Source organism: Arachis ipaensis, chromosome B3 (assembly GCF_059453495.1).
Source record: "Arachis ipaensis isolate K30076 ecotype BB chromosome B3, ASM5945349v1, whole genome shotgun sequence".
NCBI lineage: Eukaryota > Viridiplantae > Streptophyta > Magnoliopsida > Fabales > Fabaceae > Arachis > Arachis ipaensis.
In genome coordinates this window covers 5,984,038-6,003,436 of record NC_142438.1, presented here as the reverse complement: position 1 = coordinate 6,003,436, position 19,399 = coordinate 5,984,038, and the positions used below count along the sequence as shown (strand labels likewise).

General features: G+C 33.5%; 2 protein-coding genes across 3 annotated transcripts; both read left to right on the top strand.

Annotated features, from left to right (window-relative positions):
* The first annotated feature begins 1,340 nt into the window (after nucleotides 1–1,340).
* Nucleotides 1,341–4,828, top strand: LOC107629001 (Calcium-dependent lipid-binding (CaLB domain) plant phosphoribosyltransferase family protein). 2 transcript variants are annotated; one of them, XM_016331666.3, is made up of 2 exons: nucleotides 1,341–1,505; nucleotides 2,346–4,828. In XM_016331666.3, exon 2 carries the CDS (start codon nucleotides 2,374–2,376, stop codon nucleotides 4,696–4,698), a length of 2,325 nt encoding a protein of 774 aa, XP_016187152.1. In that variant the 5' UTR covers nucleotides 1,341–1,505; nucleotides 2,346–2,373; the 3' UTR covers nucleotides 4,699–4,828. The 2 variants fall into 2 exon arrangements, with proteins under 2 accessions (XP_016187152.1, XP_016187153.1); XM_016331667.3 differs by lacking the exon at nucleotides 1,341–1,505 and adding an exon at nucleotides 1,758–2,169.
* A 6,831-nt stretch (nucleotides 4,829–11,659) lies between these two features.
* LOC107632312 (uncharacterized) lies at nucleotides 11,660–18,504 on the top strand. The gene is made up of 7 exons (XM_088509485.1): nucleotides 11,660–11,861; nucleotides 12,048–12,250; nucleotides 12,564–13,008; nucleotides 13,095–13,454; nucleotides 13,532–13,710; nucleotides 13,807–16,834; nucleotides 16,956–18,504. The coding sequence occupies exons 1-7, from the start codon at nucleotides 11,660–11,662 to the stop codon at nucleotides 18,482–18,484; spliced, it is 5,946 nt and encodes a 1,981-aa protein (XP_088365611.1). The 3' UTR covers nucleotides 18,485–18,504.
* The last annotated feature ends 895 nt before the right edge of the window (nucleotides 18,505–19,399 follow it).

Genomic DNA, 19,399 nt, shown 5'->3' with positions numbered 1-19,399 from the left:
TTTATTTATAAATAAAATTATTAATATTATGAAATTTTAAGATGAGAATAATACTTTATTCTAATTAGTTTTGTTTTTATCCCCAATATTTGGGATAAAGTCTAAAGTTGTCCCTAACGTTTAAATCGACCTATTTAAGTTACTAACGTTTCAAAATTAGTTCAATATTGTTCTGTGTTAGAGATCTGTTAACAGAATTGAGGGTGGGACAAAATTGAGACGATTTTAAAACGTTAGGAACTTAAATAAGACGAAAACATTGAGGGACAAAAATGATATATAGAAATAAATTTTAATTTTATCCTTTAATAATATCAATTTTTTACTGTACATAGTTATTAAATTATTTTTTAATCACACATAAGTAAATTACATTTAATTACATTACTTTCATTCTAAATAATTTTTTTTTATAATTTTACTCTTAAAGATGTTTACTCATCATGAAATGTTTGTAGAATGATTAGTACATAAACTTACAAAAAAATAATATATATACAATAAAGTATAAATGGTATCTTTTGTCTCTAATGTATCGAAATTCTTTAATGTTTAATTTAGTTAAATTTTATTTTTAATAATTTTAATATTTTCTTCAATAATTTTAATTTTTTTTACGATAATAATTATTTAATTTATTTTTTAATTTTGCTCTTAATAAAAAATAAATTCACTTAGAAAAAATAATATGATTAAGAATAAAATTTATAAAATAATTGAATAATTATCTACCGTAAAAATTTGATATTATTGAAGAATAAAATTAAAAATAAAGTTTAACTAATATTTTAAAATCATCTCAATTTTGTTCCGTCCGTTAATTCTGTTAATAAATCCCTAACAATAACACTAAACTAATTTTAAAACGTTAGATACTTAAATATGACGATTTAAATGTTAGAGACAATTTTGGAACTTACTCCAAACAATAATTTACTCTTCTAATTATTATATGTACATTTAGTTGGGAGACTTTTTCTATTTGGCATAAAAAATATAATTAATATTATATTTATTATTTCTAAAAAATATAATTATTAAAATAAAAATTAAATTAATACTACTCAAATACGATAAATACAGAGAAAACAATTTTAAATGCTTAATCAATTAAGAAGCATATAATAATTTGACATGAGCTGATCCAGGTCCATTTTTTAAGGTGCTGAGATAGATTCAGTTTTCACAGTATTTTATTATTAACATGTCGTTCATAAATCATAATTCATAATCATATTCATATATTCATACTCTGTTTTTACCTAACGTCCAAAACCGTACCATACTTATGTTAATGTGACTAAGCACCATAACCTCATAATTAATCACTTTTTTTTCTTGATATTGTTCTATATTATTACTTGGTTTTACACCTCACTGAAGAAGAAGAAGAAGAAGAAGAAGAAGCAGCAGCTTGTGAAGGTTACTTAATAGAGTGGTGTAACGTGTGAGTGTGAACTTCTTAACTAACACACGCGAGCGATACTCCTTCGTTTCGGTTCAAGGTTTGGTCTTGCATTTTTATTTTATTATATTATTTTCAAGTATATTTGGTTTGGTTTGAGTTGTTGTACAAACAAGAAGCCATGATTTTGTGACTTGACATTAATAGTGGTAGTTAAAGCTGCTGAATGCCATGTTTCTTTTTATTTATATTTTTTCTTTTTTTTTTTTCTTTCTTCCCCTCATTTTCTTTTCTTGTAGTTTTCAACTTAAATTGGAGTGCTTAGTTGTGTTGCTGATTTTCTTTTTGATCTTTTTTTTTCTTGTATTTTTGTAATGTGTTAGGTTAGATCTGTGATCCTACAACTTTGAGGGTTAACCATTTTTGTAACATTGCCTAAAACTTTAAATTAAGAACCATTAAATTTTTTTTTTTTTTTTTTTCACCTTGTCTTGTTGGTTTGATTTTTACTGCCTTTTCTGGTTGCTGAGAAATTGGGTCCATTTTGGAAACAAGCATTTATGATGCATAAGACTGATCTATGATTCACCCATCCATGTGAAAAAATTTAACACAAAAGGACATAAAAAATTCAAGTCTTGCTTTGCTTCTTCATTCTGTAATGCCACATGCATGATTTGAATGAAGTTTTATTTTGAGATAATAAGATTCAGTGTGTATATACATTTCAAGGTTTGAATTTTCTGGCTCTTCCAACTCTGAAGGTGATTGATTGTGCATTGTTACCGTTCTACTTGCATGTGTTTATTTCTTTCTCTTTGTGCTTAATCACCTTAAGAAAGATCATAGGATTATAAATTCATAATCAATTTCCATGTTTCTTATGGTAGTTACTTCTGAAATCCCCAAATTGATCATGCTTGTTATTTGTTAACTGTAGATAGTATTGTGATAAAGGGAAGAAGAAAATGCAGAAGCCGGGGCAGGCTGTTGATTTCGCCCTGAAGGAGACATATCCGAAGATAGGAGCAGGGGCAGTAACAGGTGACAAGCTATCGTGCACCTATGATCTTGTTGAACAGATGCAATATTTGTATGTTAGAGTTGTGAAAGCCAAGGATTTGCCTTCAAAGGATGTAACTGGTGGTGTTGATCCCTATGTTGAAGTGAAGCTTGGAAACTACAAGGGAATTACCAAGCATTTTGAGAAGAAGTCCAATCCTGAATGGAACCAGTGCTTTGCATTCTCCAAGGACAGGATTCAAGCCTCAGTCTTGGAGGTTGTTGTCAAAGACAAGGATGTTGTTGTTGATGATTTTGTTGGGAGGGTTTGGTTTGATCTGAATGAGATCCCCAAACGCGTTCCGCCGGATAGTCCTCTGGCTCCACAGTGGTACAGATTGGAGACTAGAAAGGGCGAAAAGGCGAAAGGAGAGTTGATGCTAGCGGTTTGGATGGGGACTCAAGCGGATGAGGCTTTTCCTGATTCATGGCATTCTGATGCAGCAATGGTTGGAACTGAATCTGTTGCAAACATAAGATCAAAGGTTTATCTCTCACCAAAGCTTTGGTATGTTAGAGTGAATGTGATTGAGGCTCAGGACTTGGTACCTGGTGATAAAACCAGGTACCCTGAAGTTTATGTGAAGGCTAATCTAGGACATCAGATGCTAAGGACTAGGGTGTCTCAAATTAAGACAATCAATCCAATGTGGAATGAGGATTTGATGTTTGTTGCTGCTGAGCCATTTGAGGAGCCTTTGGTTTTGACAGTGGAAGACAGAGTTGGACCAAACAAAGATGAAACCTTAGGAAGGTGTTTGATTCCTCTGCACCAAGTGCAAAGGAGGCTAGATCACAAGCCTGTGAACACAAGATGGTTCAATCTTGAGAAGCATATTGGTGCCGAAGGGGAGAAAAAGGAGACGAAATTTGCAAGCCGGATTCATTTAAGGGTGTGTTTGGATGGAGGGTACCATGTGTTGGATGAATCAACTCATTATAGTAGTGATCTTAGACCAACTGCCAAACAGCTTTGGAAGCCTAGTATTGGAATTCTTGAAGTTGGGATCATAAGTGCACAAGGGCTAATGCCAATGAAGACAAGAGATGGTAGAGGAACTACTGATGCTTATTGTGTGGCGAAATATGGCCAGAAATGGATCCGAACTCGGACAATTGCAGATAGCTTTGCACCAAAGTGGAATGAGCAATACACTTGGGAGGTTTTTGATCTATCTACTGTTATCACTGTAGGTGTCTTTGATAATGGTCATTTACATGGCGGTGGCGACAAATCCGGTGGATCGAAAGATTCTAGGATAGGGAAGGTGAGGATTAGGCTATCAACTCTTGAATCTGATAGAGTTTATACTCACTCTTACCCTCTTCTAGTGCTGCATAATTCTGGTGTGAAGAAAACTGGTGAAGTTCAATTGGCTGTTAGGTTCACAAGCTCATCTTTCATAAACATGATGTATCTTTATTCCCAGCCTTTGTTGCCAAAGATGCATTACATCCACCCTCTCTCTGTGATCCAGCTGGACAATCTGCGGCACCAGGCAACGCAGATTGTGTCGATGAGGCTGAGCCGGGCCGAGCCAGCTCTAAGGAAAGAGGTTGTGGAATACATGCTTGATGTGGATTCACATATGTGGAGCATGAGGAGAAGCAAGGCTAATTTCTTCAGAATAATGAAAGTTCTTGGTGGTTTAATAGCATTTGGGAGATGGTTTGATCAGATATGCAATTGGAAAAACCCCATCACAACAATACTAATCCATATCCTTTTCATAATCTTGGTTCTTTATCCTGAACTAATCCTCCCTACAATCTTCTTGTATCTCTTCTTGATTGGGATTTGGAACTTTCGATGGCGGCCGCGACACCCTCCCCATATGGACACAAGGCTCTCACATGCTGATGCTGCTCACCCTGATGAACTTGATGAAGAGTTTGATTCATTTCCAACTTCAAGAACATCAGATATTGTTAGAATGAGGTATGATCGGTTAAGGAGCATTGGAGGGAGAGTGCAAACTGTGGTAGGAGACTTGGCCACACAAGGAGAAAGGTTTCAAAGTTTGTTAAGTTGGAGAGATCCAAGGGCTACAACATTGTTTGTGACATTCTGTCTTGTTGCTGCTATAGTTCTTTATGTTACTCCTTTTCAGGTTGTGTGCCTTCTCAGTGGATTCTATGTTCTGAGACATCCAAGGTTTCGCCATAAGCTTCCATCAGTCCCAATCAACTTCTTTAGGAGATTGCCAGCAAGATCAGATAGCATGTTGTAAGCAAAATGGAATAGTGCTATTGACACTGCATTCAAATTACCTTAGACATTGTTAAATGACATTATCATTGTGTAAATTTTGTCCACATAAAGTGGGAATATTATTTCATGGTGTTGCAGTTGTTTCTTTGGAATTTCATATGATAATAATGGCATGTCCTTTTGATATATAACAAAGACAAAAAAAAAATGTTATATATACGTTAAAAACCAGCCATCAAATTAGTAGTTATGTATTTATATATATATTTTTATAAAATATCAAATACGTATTTTTTTATACAATAAATAGATAATAACTTATAATAAATTATAGTTCAAATGATATAATTTTTCAAATTTAAACGTACTCTAGTATGATAGTACTGCATGGTTTCATGATCACACTACTAAAGTAATTGATTGATTTTGGCATTTAGCTAACAAGCTCTAGTCTAGTAGCAGGTGCTATAAAATGCCAATTTTGTTATGATTATTACAAAGAAAGAAAAAAGAAAGAAAAGAAAAAGAGACACCTTTTTCGTATTTGAATGTGCAAATTGATTCGGTGGTCCAATAGTATATGATGCAATAAATGAATAAATACAAGTATTCATACAAATTTTCAGAGTTAAAAATTATTATTCAATTGTCAATTCAGTTAAAGAACCAGTATACTGACTGATTTTACTTGCCTAAAAAGTTTTTTGTTTTTTATTTTTTATTATTTTCCGGTGCTGCTGAGAATTAGACTGGATACATAGTTAACTGTCTCAAAATCATTCCAAATACAATGAGAAAATTCGAGTATAAACATAATAAAAATATATCAAAAACACTTCATTCCGATATTAAAATGCATACTATATATAGTGAATTAAACTCCAAAATGGTCATGAAATTGTCTATGAGATTCCAATTGCACCAATTACGTCCCTGAAATTGAAAAAAGTATACTATATTAGTTCCTGGCTCATTTTTCATTAACGATATAATGACATAACTTGATGATGTGGACTGTAAGTGACACGTGTCGCTCCATGATTTGGCTACATGTAATAATATAATGATGTGATGACCAGTGACACGTGGCATACTGATGTGGATGATTGTGCCACGTGTCACAATATTATTTGGCCACATGTCCGTTTGTAACACGTGTCGCAATAGTATTCGTCCACGTGTCGTCCATTATGTCATCATTGTAGATATACCAAATTAGTCCCTCACTTTGCATTAAGTGACTCATTTTAGTCTCTAAAATTGAATGTCGTGCACCAAACTAGTCTATTCACCTATTTTTTCTCATTTTTTTTAAATTTAAAATTTTCAATATCTTGAATACACTAATTTCATTTCTATTTTTTCATATATCGTTTAAATACACGTGCTTTCATAAAAAGTTTTAAGATTTTAGTTTTAATTATATAATTTTTTTAATAATTTAACATTGGTAAATTTTGTAATATATAAGTATGTTATTATAGAAAAAATAATTATATGATTGATTAGACACATTTTTTTCATCAAAAAATATGTGTAAAACAAGAAATCAATAATTAAAATAAACTTCTTTTTTGTTCTTATGAAATACACGTTTTCATTATGTGTAAATGTGTTAGATTGAAGGTACTTTAAGCACCCTCATTATCATCTCCGACCTCTGCAGTCTAGACGAAAGAAGTCGAAGATGGTAATGAGGGAAGCTTGAAATGCCTTCACATCAACTCCAAAACGGCGGTTAAGGGTATCCACAAGAGAAAAAATATTTTATAAAAGCACTAAAAGAGGTCGGAGATGGTAGTGAAGGTGCTTGAAATGCCTTCACGGCTTCACCTCAACTCCAAGTCAACGGTTAGGATATTCGCAAGAGAAAAAATATTTTATAAAAGCACTTTTATTTGATTAACATGTGAAAAAATAGAATTGAAATTAATGCATTCAAAAATATTGAGAATTTTGAATTTATAGAAAAAAATGAGAAAAAACTGGTGAAAGGACTAGTTTGGTGCACGACATTCAATTTCAGGACTAAAATGAGTCACTTAATGCAAAGTGATGGACTAATTTGGTGCATCTACAATGATGATATAATGGATGACACGTGAACGAATACTGTTGCGACACGTGACACAAACGGACAGTGACCAAATAACATTGTGACACGTGGTACAACCATTCACATCAGCATGTCATGTGTTACTAGTCACCACATCATCATATCATTACACGTGACCAAATCATAGAGTGACACGTGTCACTTACAGTCCACGTTATCAAATTATGTCATCACGTTGTTAATGGAAAATGGGTCAGAGACTAATATGGTGCATTTTTATCAATCTCAAAGACGTAATTAGTGTAATTGAAATTTCAGGAACGATTTTAGTACATGATACCAATCTCAAAAACCATTTTAGAGTTTAACTCTATACATAGGAGATAAAATGTACTCCCCATAGTACTCTAATTCTTACCTATACTAAGTTATTTTATCCCCCTCATGAGATTTTGCTATACACCTTCATTTCTCAAAAAATATGTATAAAGTTGATAGAGTTTGTTATTTAGATATCTAAAAGGAAATTCAACAATTTATTTCCTTCAAAGTTAAGTCTCTATTGTGATTTTACATTCTTCAATTGTCATTTCATCAAGCATTGGTTAGATGTTTTTGTTCCTAATTTCTCAAGAGGTCCCAAAACTTCCTCAAGTAGAAACTGGACTATGATTTCAACATCTTTAATGATAGCCATCAATTAAGAATCTGTACCAGGGCCTCTTCTTTCTGCTTCTAATTTTTTATTTAAGGCTAATAGGGTCGAAAAAAAATTGAAAATTAATTTTTCTTTTTTTTTTAATAAATATTCAGTTAACTAACATTATTGTTTTTTTTTTTTTCTCTCCTTTTATAATAAAAATTCTAGACAAGTTCGAGTGTTCCACACATGTATTAATCTACCATAATTAAGACATGCCTTCAAGCTTAATGAATAGTTACAAAAATATTTACAAATTATTTACAAAAGAGTTTTCAATTTTTAAGATGATAAGAAATCAAAATCAATTTTAGTTTGTCTACAAATTGGAAATAATGATACAAGTTAGATAAAGAAAAATATTATTACAAGGTGTATAAGTTACAAAGTTTAATTATATTCAAAGGTAAAAGAAAAAAAAAGTTACTTGGTCAAAGATTTTAAATCAACTTACACCCTATGAACTATGCAAATTAATAATATACCACAAGTTGTCATGTTTATAATATAATTTAACTACATATGAATTAGTACAAATAAGTAGTTTAACTAGCCTAATTTAATATGATAAATGAAAGTTATTAAATAGAGAAAAATCCAAAACAGCCCTAACAATTATTTTGAAAGACAACGAGGCTCTTGACAAAAAAAAAAAATTAATCCGGGCCCTGACAATTACCTTGAAAGGACAACGAGGCCCCTGTGCTAGAAAAAAGTCAATGTTGTTTTTTTTGGTACAGGGGCTAATCTGTCGCAAAAAAAAAGGCGAGGGGTTGGATTGGATGTTTTTTTTTTCTTGGGGACCTTGTTGTCCTTTCGAGATAATTGTCAGGAGTCGGATGGAATATTCACCCTATTAAATAATATAATAAGTGTTAGAGAGAAAATTATAAAATTTGTTGTATGTATACAGTGTCTGTATATTTATTTTGTAAACTGAGTCATTAATAACTTTTTTTTAGTTAGAGAAGATTGATATTGTACTTTGTGGTATCTTTGTATTTTTATTGAGTGTTTACATAATTTAATTGAGTATTTTATAGGTATTGTATGTAAATGTAATTGAAATTTGATTTCTTAGATGTAGAATATCACAAATTACCATTTTGTATTTTTATATCAAGAATGTAGTTTGATCAAAGTGGTTATCTTTTCTTTTGAAAGAATTTATTTAAAATAAAATATTTTTTCCAATTACCACTTCATATCCTATTAGATACTTGATTAGACTAAAGTGGATATTCAATTTTATAATTTTATTATATTATATTTTTTAATAAAATATTTAGCATTTTTTATACAAATTTTACACTTTTGTTCACACATACACTGTGTTTTTTAATAGAAGAGAATTCTAATATAAATTCTAAATACTAAATTTATCTATGAAATTTATTATTTTTATTAATATTTAACTAATTTTAAATATTAAATATTAAATTTTAAATTTTAATAATATAAAAATAAAATATTAACTAATATTAGAGAAATTCTCCACATACAAGTATTTTTTTTATACAAGTCTTTACAAGTTATCTATATTAACACGCTTCGAACTGTTTTCAGTGTACCTCCTCTTTTTGCTGCACGTTCTTCTTCCTCTTCCTCTTCCTCTTCTTTTTCTTTTCTTTCGTTTCTTGCTTTCTCTTTCTTCTTCTTTAATTTTACTGCATCATCTTCTTCTTCTTGCTGCACGTTCTTCTTCTTCTTCTTCTTCTTCTTCTTCTTCTTTTCTTTCGTTGCTTGCCTTCTCTTTTTCCTTCTTCATTTACGTGCTTTTCTCTCTGTTTTCTTTTTTCGTTATTCTCGATTTTCATTGTTTTTTGACATCAAGCTCTGAAATCGTTTTTGAAGAAAAAGAAGCAGTAGAAGATAAGGAGGAAAAAGAGAAAGAGTTCTGAATTATGCATAAGGTATACTTCAACGAATTTTGGGTGTATTTCTTAAATCCTTTGGGTGTAGTTTTTGTAATCCTTTGAGTGTATTTCTATAATCATTTGGGTGAATTTCTATAACCGTTTGAGTGTATTTCTGTAATCCTTTAAGTGTATTTCTGTAATTTTTTGGGTGTATTTCTGTATTTCTGTGTAGTAGGCCTCTATTAACTAATATTAATTAAAAATATTAGCCCCCTAATATTTTTCACTAGATATTAGAATTTGTGCATCCATTGTTTTCACCAACACCATTGTATTGTATGTAGGGCTGGAAGTGAGCCGAGCTGAGCTGAGCTAGACCAAGCTCAAGCTCGGCTCACGAAAATTGAGCTTGACTCACGACTCGACTCATTAACAATTGAGCTTATTTCTTAAGCTCAAGTTCGGCTCACCAAAAGCTTACGAGCTGGCTCGAGCTCACGAGCTGACTCAAATAAGAGAAACATAAATACATAATCTATAATTTTATATCAATAAAATATAACTTATATATTTTTAAAAATATTTGAAAAGATCAATTTTATATATTGTTTATCTATCAATAAATTATAAATTTTTTATTTATGTCCTATATTAAAATTATATGTAAAAAATAAATATAAATATTAAATAATTAAGATTGTTATATATATAATCGAGCCAGCTCACGAGCTAATGAGCTGAGCTTATCCAAGCTCAAGCTCGCTCATTTAATTTATGAGCTCAATTTCAGGCTCAAGCTTGGCTCACTAGCTCACGAGCTTAGCTTATCGAGCTCGAACTGGCTCATGAGCTGGCTTGACTCACTTCCAACCCTAATTGTATGTATATAATACGATCACATCAAAATTAAACAAGATAAATGAATAACAAAAAATCAAAGGGTAAAAACTCAAGTGTAGTTAACTTTATGTAAAATTGATAACTGAAAATTGTTAGATGATAATTTAGTCAAATCTATCAAATTAATTAACAGTCATTTATCAATTTCATATCAAGTTAATTGTAGTGCTGCACATGATAATTTAGTGCTGCACCTGAATTTCCACCAAATCAAAGACATAGACTTGTTGGAAGTTCCGCTTGATAACTATTATGCACCTCGAAGAGGCAGCAATTATTCGCGGTGATTCGTATCAAGAAAAAGCATAATCCCACTCTTGCAATTAAATTACTACTTGTGCTCTTTCATTGCAAGCTAATAACCTAATAATAAGCTGCATTTGAGTGTAATTGTGCGTGTGTCCCTTTGTGAAACCCTCAAGATTATGGTCTGCATGCAAAAAATAATGTTACGTATATAAATACAATACTATATATACTATAAAATATATATGATACTTCGACGGTTGTTTTTATCTTTTTCTTTTTACAAGAATGTTTAAACGTTACTATTGAAATTACATGGATGGATATACATGAAAATTATAATACTAAGTCGTTGGTATTTCTTCAATTCACATGATGAAGACGGATTCTTAAATGTGTTAATGGGGAATCTATGGAGGAATATTCGTATGTTCCTTTATGTGGAGACAAACGGTGATTGTATTCTTGGAATCATCGTTATTAAAATTGAGACAAAAACATATATAACATATCAAATTTGTCAAAACTCTAAAAAAGATTTTGTCAAACTTATTTGGACCCTTGTTTTGTTTCATATATATATAAATTAAAGAGCAATACAGTGTAACGAGTTCAGTATCTTCTACTCTGACACTTTTACACTTCCCTCATTAGACATTTAGAAAACTTAAATGTGTTACGTTGCATTGCATGCAAATCACTCAAGGTATAGGTCTATATATATATATATATATATATATATATATATATATATATATATATATATATATATATATATATATATATATAGCTTTTCTTTTAAGCTTTTCATGCATGCACATGTTGTTCAAGATCAAAGAGTTTGTGCTGACAATGACATTGTAATTAATACAGTTAAGTGTTCTCCAAGCTGATCAATACTAGAAGATTGATAGTAGAACATTGCATACTTCTTAGTTCTTACCACTAAGGGATGTCAACTTTATTAAGACTCTGATTTAATTTTGTCTGTGTTGTCAATCTTCTAATAAGTTCTAACCATAATGTAGCTCGCTAGTATATACTTGTGATAATGTGAATTAGTTTGAGTTGATCTTCTTTTAAATGATTTTGATATGTGTTAAATACTCATACTACATATTTGTGCCGATTAAGGACTAAATAAGCATTTTTAGTTTTTGATATTGCATCTTTTTGCAATTGTTTGAAGGCAGTTTTGAACTAAGTTGGTTCAAGAAACATGGATCCTAAAGTACCAATAGAGGACCAATTTTCCAAGTTGCACCCTTCCTTCCCAGAAGGCATAAGAATTGGAATAGTTGGTGGTGGTCCAAGTGGCTTATCAGCAGCTTATGCACTTGCCAGGCTTGGTTACAAGAATGTCACAGTCTTGGAGAAGCATCACACAGTTGGTGGCATGTGTGAATCAGTAGACATTGAAGGTAATATTTATAGTTATAATATATATCTCACAAGTCACAATAAAAATACAAACCTTCTGAAAAAAAAACAAATAATTTTTATGTCACTGTTCTGAGACAATATTTGTCTATTTTTCTATTCATAGACACTTACTAAGTAAACATTGCCTAAGTGACAATTTTGACTATATTTAAATATGTACACAGGAAAAGTATATGATCTAGGTGGGCAAGTTCTTGCTGCAAGCAGTGCTCCAATCATTTTTCACTTGGCAAAAGAGACAGGCTCAGCACTAGAAGAATTAGACTCTCACAAGCTTGCTATTATCAACCCTTCCAATGGAGAATATCAAGATATTAAAGTTGCTGATGATTATGTATCTGTTATGTCACTTACATTGGAAATTCAGGTTAGTTTGTTGTCTCTAATCTCTACTGTTAGTTAAAAACTATTGAGTGAAACTATGCTTTTGCTTCTAAAATATTTTCATTTATCACTTTGAAGATTAAGATATATAGATGTCAATCTTCAAAAGATTAAAGTATCTTTCAAAGATTTTAGTGCTAAATGAATATTATTGAAGACTAAAGTCTATACATTTTATCTTTCAAGGAATATAGAATATATTTCAGGATCTAAGAATGGATTTACTTAAAAATAATATGTAGTACTTTAACTTGAAAATTAAAAAGTAATGTTTTTACTTCTCCTTGTGAAACCAGGAAAAGGTGAAGAATTCTGGTAGAATTGGGGTGCATGGAGTGAGTGACATTGCTCCAGAGTTGGCTCCAGAATATCTTGAATGTCATGGACTCAAATCTGTTCCTAAATCTGTGGCTTATGGCTACACTGCCTCAGGATATGGCTTTGTTCAAGATATTCCTTATGCATACCTTCATGAGTTCACTAGAACCTCCATGGCTGGAAAAATCCGAAGGTTTCGAGACGGATATACAAGTCTTTGGCAGAAGATTGCTCAATCACTTCCTTTGAAACTTTGCTGCAACACTGAAGTATTGACACTTAGAAGGAACTCTGATGGTGTCACAGTTAATGTCAAGAACTTAAATGGAGTTGAAACTTTGGTATTTGATAAGATCATAATCTCTGGTTCATTTCCATTGAAATATGGAAGAACTTATAGATCATTGCCTTCAACTTGCACAGGTTTGTAGAGTTCTCACATTTTCCATGAGTAACATTGTTTGTTTCTTTATCTGATATAGTAACTAAGTAAACAAATCTTGTGGCAGATTGTGAACCTGAAGTAATGGATACAAGTGATCTTGAAAAAGATTTGTTCAGCAAAGTAGAAACAAATGACTACTACACTACTGTTTTGAAGATTAACAGACTTGATCATTTGCCTGTTGGATTTTATTATTTCAATGAATACATGGAAGATCCTAGCACAATTGGACATCCGGTTGCAATTCAAAAATTTTATGCAGACACTAACATATTCTTGCTTTGGTCCTATGGCAACTCTACTGATATTAAAGGACCTGCCGTCACAAAGCTTGCAATCAAGACAGTAGAATCCATGGGGGGAGAGGTTCAGAAAGTCGTTCTTCAACGGCGCTTTAAGTATTTTCCTCATGTTAGTAGCCAAGGTATTTTGTTTATTTGATTTCTTAATTCACTTTCCTTAGCCTAACAAGAATTCTAAATCATGGAGTTTTGAATGCAGCTATGAAAGATGGATTCTATGAAAAGTTGGAATCAGGACTTCAAGGTTCAAGGAATACTTACTATGTAGGTGGCCTTATGGCATTTGAGCTTACAGAGAGGAATTCATCTTATGCCATGGCTTTAATATGCAAGAACTTTGCAAATAGCAGTGATTTGCCAATGTATCCTTATACTAAGGTAAATTACCATTTATGTACATTATGACCAATCAAATTTTTATTTTTATTTCTTTTCCAAATAGAGCTGCACTTACAAGAAGATTGTTTTATGCAGAGTTTGTTTCCATTGAGAACTGAGTGCCAAGAAATGGATCCTAAAGAGTTAAGTGAATTGCCAGGAGTGCATTTTCCTAATTTGCCTACTTTGGATGGCTATTTAAGGCAATGGGGAACTCATCCTATCACTCAAGACAGAACACTTTACACTTGGATTAATGAAGAAGGCGCACCGGTAGGCCAGAGGACTTATGCAGAACAACATCTTAATGCATCCTGCATTGCTCATAAGCTCTTAACATGCCAAAAGCCGGTTATCAAGCCTGGGGACAAGGTTCTTCTTGTTTATGTGCCTGGTCTAGACTTCATCGACGCCTTCTTTGGATGCCTAAGAGCTAGAGTCATACCAGTTCCAGTTCTTCCTCCGGATCCAATGCAAAGAAGTGGACAAGCACTAACAAAAATTGAAAACATTGCCAAGTCCTGCAGCATTGTGGCAATTTTGTCAACAGCTGCTTATCACTCGGCCGTCCGGGCAGGTTCATTGAAAAATTTTATCTCATTAACTGGGAAAAGTGGGAAGTCCTCAGCTCGCTGGCCGAATCTTCCATGGCTGCACACTGATACTTGGGTCAAGAATTCAAAAAGTTTGGCCTTGAATGGTCTAGATGATCAATGTGAAGAAGCTCAGCCTGGTGATATTTGTTTCTTGCAATTCACGTCTGGTTCGACCGGTGATGCTAAAGGAGTTATGATCACTCATGGTGGCCTTATTCACAATGTGAAGTTAATGAGAAGTAGATACAGGAGCACATCAAGAACAGTCCTAGTGAGTTGGCTCCCTCAGTATCATGACATGGGACTGATTGGGGGACTTTTTACATCTCTTGTCAGTGGTGGATCGGCGATTTTGTTTTCGCCAATGACATTTATCAAGAAACCACTCTTATGGCTTGAAACTATGAGCAAATATCAAGCAACTCACAGTGCTGGCCCAAACTTTGCATTTGAGTTGGTGATTAGAAGGTTGGAGTCTGACAAAGACAAGCTTTGGAATTTAGACCTTTCATCCATGATTTTTCTTATGGTTGCTGCTGAACCGGTGAGACAAAAGACTTTGAAAAGATTTGTTGAGCTGACTAATCCTTTTGGATTATCCGAAAAGGTGATAGCTCCTGGATATGGCTTGGCAGAAAACTGTGTCTTTGTTAGTTGCGCATTCGGGGAACGAAAGCCTATCATTGTTGATTGGCAAGGAAGAGTTTGTTGTGGATATACTCAGCAAGAGAATGAAGATATTGACATAAGAATAGTTGATCCGGAGACATGTGAAGAGCTTCAAGAGGATGGAAAGGAGGGAGAGATTTGGTTTAGTAGCCCAAGTGCTGGAATAGGATACTGGGGAAGGGAAGAATTGAGTCAGAATACTTTCAAGAACAAACTTCGCAATCATCCTGGCCGTTACTACACAAAAACAGGAGACTTGGGAAGAATCATAGATGGAAAACTGTTCATCACTGGAAGAATCAAAGATCTCATCATTGTTGCTGGAAGGAACATCTACTCTGCAGATGTTGAGAAGACAGTTGAGACTTCCTCAGAATTGCTTCGGCCTGGTTGTTGTGCTGTCATTGGTGTCCCGGAGGAAATCTTATCTGCAAAGGGGATTTCCATGCCAGATGGCTCTGATCAGGTTGGCTTGGTTGTGATTGCAGAGGTTAGAGATGGAAAACCAGTTGGCAAAGATGTTATTGAGAAGATTCGGACTCGTGTGGTTGAAGAACATGGAGTTGGTGTTGCTTCTGTTAAGCTGGTCAGGCCTAGAACAATCAGCAAAACAACATCTGGAAAAATCAAGAGATTTGAATGTATCAAGCAGTTTGCAGATGAATCTCTGAACTTGGTTCCACAAGGTCCACAGACTCTATTGAAGAAAACTTTGCTGAGATCATATACTACCGGAACATGTGGCGAAGGGAATACTCCGAGGCCCCGGCTAGTAAGAAGAACACTTGCAGCCAGCAAAAGGATCAGTAAGAATGACATTGTGGAATTCTTGAAGGGCCTTATTTCTGAGCAAACTGGAATTCCAATCAACAACATCTCAGTTACAGATAACCTAACATCCTATGGAATTGATTCGATTGGTGTGGTTAAAGCAACTCAAAAGCTCTCGGATTTCCTTGGAACACCAGTTGCAGCCATTGATGTTTTCACTGCAACAAACATTCTAGAATTGGCAAACTTCTCTGAGGATCTGCTATCCAAGATTCAGCCTCAGCTTTCAAGCAATCCAACCAATGTTCCAGAAGCTGAAACTTTTTCTACTGAACTGGTTGAAGAGGTATCTACATCTAAGCGATTTGGTATCCATTTACTTCAAGTTATAGCACTTGTTTATATTTCCATCATGCTAGCCTCACCAGCTTATATATCCATCAATGCTTTCCTAAGCTTCATCCCAAGTTTCAGTATATCAGTAGATGGAATACCCTGGTCAAATTATTTGGTTTCCCTTGCTTTAGCACCTATTGCTTGGATTCTTTGCATTGCTGTTACTTGCATTTGCATTTCATTATTTGGAAATTCTTTCTTGAGGCCAAACTATGCTCTTGTCTCCGAAATCTCCTTGTATTCAATGGACTTTGTCAAATGGTGGGCATTATATAAGGTCCAAGAGATTTCTTCTAAAGTTCTAGCAGTTCACCTCAGAGGAACTGTGTTTTTGAAGTACTGGTTTGAGATGCTTGGTGCAAGGATTGGATCCTCAGTGTTGCTTGATACAGTTGACATTACCGATCCGAGTCTTGTTTCGATTGGAGATGAAGCTGTCATTGCAGAAGGTGTTTTGGTTCAAAGTCATGAGGTAAAAAGCAGAATTCTAAGTCTCCGTGCTATCAAGATTGGCAGAAGTTCCTCAATTGGACCTTATGCAGTTATTCAAAAAGGAAGTGTTATTGAAGAAGGTGCTGAGGTACAGGCCTTGCAAAAGGTTGAAGGAGGCCAGCCTGTGCTCAAATCTGCTAAGCTTAGTGATGTTGATAAGGTATGTTCTAATAAGACCCTGCTTACAAAAATACCTTATAGTACTCTTCAAGTATGCATTTTCTATAATGTTTTCTCTTATTTTCTTGGGAATACAAAATGATGATCAATTGTCACACACTAATATCTATAACAATTTTCATATTGAATTTCAGAATGCAGAAGTTCCTAGCTTTTACCACTTTATTGGGATCTATCTTGTTAGCTTTCTCAGTTCACTAGCTGCAGCTATTACCTACTTCATGTATATATGGTTCTCCAAGAAATCTCCATCATTCCTACACTTTTCATTTGTTTGCCTATGTGGTGCATTCCACTGGATCCCCTTCACCATTATTGCATATGCTACCATGTTTTCTGATGTACCATCAAATCCAATAACCTTTGCCATTTCATTTGCCGGCGCCTACTTACTTCATGGTCTTGTGCTCATAGCTCTCAGCAGCGCTTTCTCCCATCTCCTCATCATGTCCGGTATAAAGCAAAACCAATACAGAACTTGGCTTAAGCAACAAGTCACCATGTCATGCCACCTTAGATTCGCGAAGCTTCTCTCAGGAACAGGAGCCTTCTGTATTTATCTACGACTCTTGGGTGCGAAAATTGGCAAGCATTGTTCCATTAGAGCAATCAATCCCATTTCAAAGCCAGAATTAATGACAATCGGTGATGGTGTCCATCTAGGAGATTTCAGCAAGATAATTACTGGTTTTTACTCTTCCAGTGGATATACTTCTGGAAAAGTTGAAGTTCGGCATAATTCAGTTGTTGGCAGTCAAAGCCTAATTCTCCCAGGTTCTATTGTCCAAAAGAATGTCATTCTAGGTGCACTTTCAGTTGCTCCAATGTACTCTATACTCCAAGAGGGTGGTGTTTATATTGGATCACAATCCCAACCAGTTATCAGAAACACAATGAATAATTCTGATAAAAATATAGAAGAGATGGACACTGAATGTAACGAGAATGCTAACAATTTGGCGACAACATTGCATAAAAAGGACTCAGATAAAGTTACCTTGACCAGAACATGGTATCAAAGTTTCTCAGTACTCTTCATTCAACCCTTGATGCAAACATTTTTGCCTTATTTTGTGGTTGGTTTATCAGTTTTTGCACCTTTGGACCTTATTGTTCACAAAAAGAATGCCATGAATCTCTCGTTGCATTGGTTTTTCCCTATGGTTTGGGTTCTCTCTGGCACTCTAGCTGCATTGGCATGTGTTATAGCCAAAAGGGTTCTTGTAGGAAAGAACAAATCTGGAGAAAAAGTTCCCATATGGAGCACAAGGATCACCATGGACAGCACTTGGCAAGCCATAAGAACACTTGTTGGAGACTTTTTCATGGACATGACAAATGGCTCATATTTTCTTGTGTTGTATATGAAGCTGATGGGTGCAGATGTTGAAACGGATCACGAAGTTTATGTGGATAGCAATGGAGCATTGTTGAATCCTGAAATGGTGAAGATTGAAAGAGGTGGCTGTGTGGGAAAAGAAGCATTGCTGTTTGGACACATATATGAAGGGGAAGAAGGAGGAATGGTGAAGTTTGGAGATATCAAAATTGGAGAAGATGGTTTTGTTGGTAGCAGGGCTGTTGCCATGCCTGGTGTGCAGTTGGAGAATGAGGGAAATCTTGGTGCTCTATCTCTTGCCATGAAAGAAGAGATCATAAGGTCAAGGTGAAATATTAGTACTGTCACAGTTGTCCACTTTCACTTGGTAATTTGTGCAAACAGTTGGTGCTCGTATTTAGAGCTACCTTAGTCATGAGATTCTACAATAAACAATTTGGGGATTTCTAACTTAGGAACTTGTTTGTATAAGTAATTTACATTATGTACCACTGTTTAATTGAGAGTTGATACATTATAGAGTGATTCCAATCGGGATCACATTGTACTATTAAGTTTGTAAGAATCTCAATAATGCTTCACCCTTCAATATATGCCAGTCCTATTCTACTTTGAAAAATAGTTTATTGTTAGCAATGAATTAAACCTCATATTGTAACTTGTAAGTAGTGTTATTTCGCCAACTAAAATAATATTATGGATTAAACTAAGAGTTTATCTAATATATAATAAAAAAATACACGTTAATATTATTACTATTATTTTTATTTTTACTTTAAATTTTAATATATGTTTTTAAGATGAGAAATTCTAGGGACCAATTATAGTATAAGCCAACTCAGTTAACTCTTCTTTGTTTTTAATTTTGAAATCCCAGAAAATAGGAGTAGTGGGAAGTTGTTTTATTTTTTTTTGTAACTAGTATAAAATATATGTTAAAATATAAATACATATTAAAAATAAATTAAATTATATATATATTTATACAGAAATACATTGATAACTGATTTTAGTATATGAATAATATTTTTTTAACTAATTAATTATAATTGATTATACTATAAGTTGGTTCCTTAGCAGAATCTTTTTAAGATACATGTTAATTAAAATTTGAAATTAATATTAACTTTTTTAATTTTTAAGTTTTTTATTTTTATTTTCCAATAAACGTATTATTTTAAAACTAAGAAAATCATTTGTTAGTTTTAATCATTACTACTGTTAGTTAACTGTTATTCTTAAGTAT